A 4,316-nucleotide genomic window follows, 5' to 3' on the forward strand; every position below is an offset into this window, starting at 1 on the left:
TTAGACAAAAAAAATAAATTAATAAACATATATTTAATTACCCAAGGAGCTAAAGGGAACTGCAACCCTATAAGTGGAACAACAATATGAACTAACCAGTACCCCAGAGCTCTTTTCTCTAGCTGCATATGTATCAAAAGATGGCCTAGTCAGCCATCACTGCAAAGAGAGGCCCATTGGACTTGCAAACTTTATATGCCCCAGTAGAGGGGAACCCCAGGGCCAAAAAGGGGGAGTAGTTGGGTAGGGGACTGGGGGGGGGTGGTGGATATGGGGGACTTTTGGGATAGCATTGAAAATGTAAATGAGGAAAATACCTAATAAAAAATAAATTAAAAAAATAAGAAAACAGAGGTAGAAAAAAAAATTTATTTCAAATTGTGCCATTCATCAAATTTAAGAAGAGTAACTCTCTTAATATCATTTACATGTATTGTATTTTTGATGCATAGAATGTTTTGATTGTTTAGGTTTATGTTTTATCCTGCAAAATTGTTGAATTTCCTAGTTCTTAAAAAATAGTACCAGACGAAGTCTGAGGGTTGAAGGGTAGCAGATGTTTCCACAGCTGTCTACCCGCAGCTTGAGTGCCCTGCACAGCCGCTGTACAGCTTTCCTCCTTCTTCCTGCAGCCATGTTCCTGAAAGAGAATGCTAACTTACCAGCTGCTCGACTTAACAGAGTCAAGAACAAGTGGAAGGACAGTACAGAAATGTGTCGCTGCGGAATAGAAGTTAATGTGGAACTCAGGAAAGCTAAAAAAAGATGAGCAGATGCTGAAAAGGAGAAACGTCAGCTCCTTTCCTGATGATGATACTTCTCCACTACAAGAAAACCAGAACAACCAGGGTACTGTAAATTGGTCTGTTGTGGACTTTGGTTTTTTTTTTTTTTTTTACTTTTTTAATACTTTAATTTTGGATCTCTACTTTGTATACATGATTGTTATTTCAAGCTGCTTCGAATCTTTTGTAAAGCAAGAGAGTTTTACCACACTAATGATGCTTCCCAGACACCAACAGTCCAGGTTCCATCAGCCCCACATTGCACTCGTTCACTCACGAGTTTGCTAGACATTCACTGGGCAGTTGTTTTGGACTAGGCGTGGTACAAGGCGCTGAGAGCCACTATGAACAAACGTCTGTCACGGAGCTCACAGTCTAGTGGTAAATGACTGAGGCAAAGAGAGGTAAGTGACTTACTTACCCACTGAGGTAGAGTGCGCTAGGTGATTGGGAAGGCGGGCTGAGAGCTGAGGCGGGGTACAATGCACAGGAGGTAAGGCCCCCTGACTGAAGAGCAAGGCTGCACACAGAAACACATTGTAAAATCTGCTCACAAAAAGCGGAATAATGCTTTTAACTTCACTAGGACCAAATCACATTGTAGTGAACTGATCTGTTGCCAGATGAAATTCTGTACTTTCCCACAATGCTTTGAGTCATGTCACCAATCTTCTGGGACATAATGACTCTGTAGGCAGATTAAAATTCAAGAAGTTTGTGGCTCCAATTGTAGCACTGGGGAGCGTATTAAAATACTTTAAGTATATGAACCTAAATGTACAGGCATCTNTGAAACTTCTACATGTAAAACTTTAGAAAACTCTCTCATCCCCATCCAGAGNGTTCTAATAAGTTACGGGAACTGAGAAACTAGAGATCTGTCTGTCATTTTCCCTACATACATTATTTTGGGTGTTCTAGGGTCTAAGTGTCACTCACACATATTTCGTAAGTCATCTAAACATGATACAGATATATACAAAGGCGCCACATTTGGCCNCGTGTGTGCACCTCACCAGTGCACAACACCTAACTGCAAATGTGAACNAGTGTAAGGCAATTCTTCTGTGAGGCAAACACTATCCATCAGGGCAGGGCACAGTCCACGACCAGCTGTCCAGCTGTCTGTCCTTGTGCTAGTCTTTGTGATAACATGATTTCAGGANGCAAGAGGTCTATTTCACTGACCAAAGGCAGCAAAGAATTATCTGGAGAGCTGATTCTGGTTGAGGAACCCATCAGGAACCCGTGCCGGAGGTGACTCGGAAGAATACTACTGGCCTTCAGTGCGGCCACCAGTCTACGATAAGAGCACAAGCACTCCGAGGAGACTTATTGCTGAGAATCAAACGATGGGCACATGATTCACCCACACTGGATGGGGCACATGATTCACCCACTCGGGATGCTCCAAAGACCTTCGTCACTCTGCACTGCTACCAGCCGCTCGCTCTGAGTTCTTCACTCACTGAGGAGGCTGGTCTTCTTTCTCTGGGCATTGTGGATGGCTGCTTTTAGATGGAGAGGCTCCTATTCCATCAGTGGTTTTACCATTTGAATGGTTCTGTTCTACTTCACACAAATATACATCAATGGGTNCTTTGGTGCTCCTAATATGTACTGTGATAGAATCTTCTCTGGGAGCTGGAACACCCAGTCTGGTTTCCTCTGGAGCCTTCACTGCAATGACAATCTGTTCATGGAAAGCTTGAATGCCGTGAATATCCTGATAGGTTACATACGCTAGTCTTTCATTTTCCTTGTCATCTGTTAACTCCAACAGTTGCTGAGCACAATCTTTAATCAACTCGTCCAAGGCGTCTTCCATGGCCGACAGGTCGGAGAGCTCTGCTTTCAGCTTCTTCTGCTGGGGTGCGGAGGACATTGTTAAAGGCATAAACAGTAACAATTTGGAAAGCCAGCTCCAAACTACTCAAGCTGCTCTGAAATTGCTTTCTATAGACAACATCATCAGGGCTGGTTTGATCCCAAAATTTATGTCCTTCTTGGGCAAAACTGGTTGTAGTTCTATTCAGTTTGAGTCTGCTTGGGCACTCACCAACATTGCTTCTGGAACATCTGAACAGACCAAATCTGTGGTGGATGGAGGTGCTATCCCAGCATTTATTTCTCTCTTGGCATCTCTCCATGCTCACTTCAGAGAGCAAGCTGTTTGGGCTCTTGGAAACATTGCAGGTGATGGTTCAGCTTTCCTAGACTTAGTTATCAAACACGGTGCTATTGACCCACTGTTGGCACTTCTTGCAGTTCCTGATCTGTCATCCTTGGCATGTGGTTACTTATGTAATCTTACCTGGACGCTTTCAAACCTTTGTAGAAACAAGAACCCTGCACCTCCCTTAGACGCTGTTGAATAGATTCTTCCTACTTTAGTTCGACTCCTGCACCACAATGATCCAGAAGTATTAGCAGATTCCTGCTGGGCCATTTCCTACCTGACTGATGGTCCAAATGAGCGCATTGAGATGGTTGTGAAGAAAGGAGTTGTTCCCCAACTTGTGAAGCTTCTAGGAGCTACTGAACTGCCCACTGTGACTTCCGCACTAAGAGACATAGGGAATATTGTCACTGGAACAGAAGAACAGACTCAGAAAGTGATAGATGCAGGAGCACTTGCAGTCTTTCCCAGCCTGCTAACAAACCCCAAAACTAATATTCAGAAGGAGGCCACATGGACAATGTCGAACATTATAGCTGGACGCCAGTACCAGATACAGCAAGTTGTGAATCACGGCCTAGTCCACTTTCTTGCTGGTTTCCTCTCTAAGGTAGACTTTAAGACACAGAAGGCGGCCACATGGGCTATAACCAACTATACCAGTGGTAGGACTGTTGAAAAGATTGTGTATCTCATTCATTGTGGGATAATAGAACCTTTGATGAACCTCTTGAGTGCAAAAGTTACCAAGATTATTCAGGTTATTCTTGATGCCATTTCAAATATCTTTCAGGCTGCAGAGAAACTAGGTGAGACAGAAAAGCTCAGTATAATGATTGAAGAATGTGGAGGCTTGGATAAAATTGAAGCACTACAGAGCCATGAAAACGAGTCTGTATGCAGGGCCTCATTGAAGTTAATTGAGAAGTACTTCTCAGTGGAGGAAGAGGAAGATCAAAATGTGGTGCCAGAAACTACCTCTGAAGGCTTCGCCTTCCAACTTCAGGATGGAGCTCCTGGGACCTTTAACTTCTAATGTCCAGCCAAGGCACAAAGTTGTTAGCTATGTGCTGTGCTATTCTGTGTTCTCATAGATTTGTCTTACTGTCTCTCTACTAAGCACTCTTTTTAAATGTGGTTTGTTATTGTAGCACTTTTTACAAAAGAAACTATACTTGAACAGTTATAAACTGTACATACTCTATGAAGCTGTCCTCCAAATTTATTTCTATGTGGAATTTCGTATCCTTTCATGTCCTGTAAATAAAGATTAAAGTTCCATTCTTTAAAAAAAAATAGTGCCAAATGGAGCTCTGAAAGAATTTGAAGTAAAATGTGCAGGTCTATATAGG

At 42.7% G+C, this 4,316-nt stretch overlaps 1 protein-coding gene across 1 annotated transcript; it reads left to right on the top strand.

The window, feature by feature from the left end:
* The first annotated feature begins 634 nt into the window (after positions 1-634).
* Positions 635-4,000, top strand: LOC110286731 (importin subunit alpha-1-like). Its single transcript, XM_021153303.1, is given in 4 exon segments — positions 635-757; positions 759-869; positions 1,276-1,278; positions 2,666-4,000. Coding segments are annotated over 4 exon segments (1,572 nt in total).
* The last annotated feature ends 316 nt before the right edge of the window (positions 4,001-4,316 follow it).

Source organism: Mus caroli, chromosome X, assembly GCF_900094665.2.
Source record: "Mus caroli chromosome X, CAROLI_EIJ_v1.1, whole genome shotgun sequence".
Classification (NCBI taxonomy): Eukaryota; Metazoa; Chordata; class Mammalia; order Rodentia; family Muridae; genus Mus; species Mus caroli.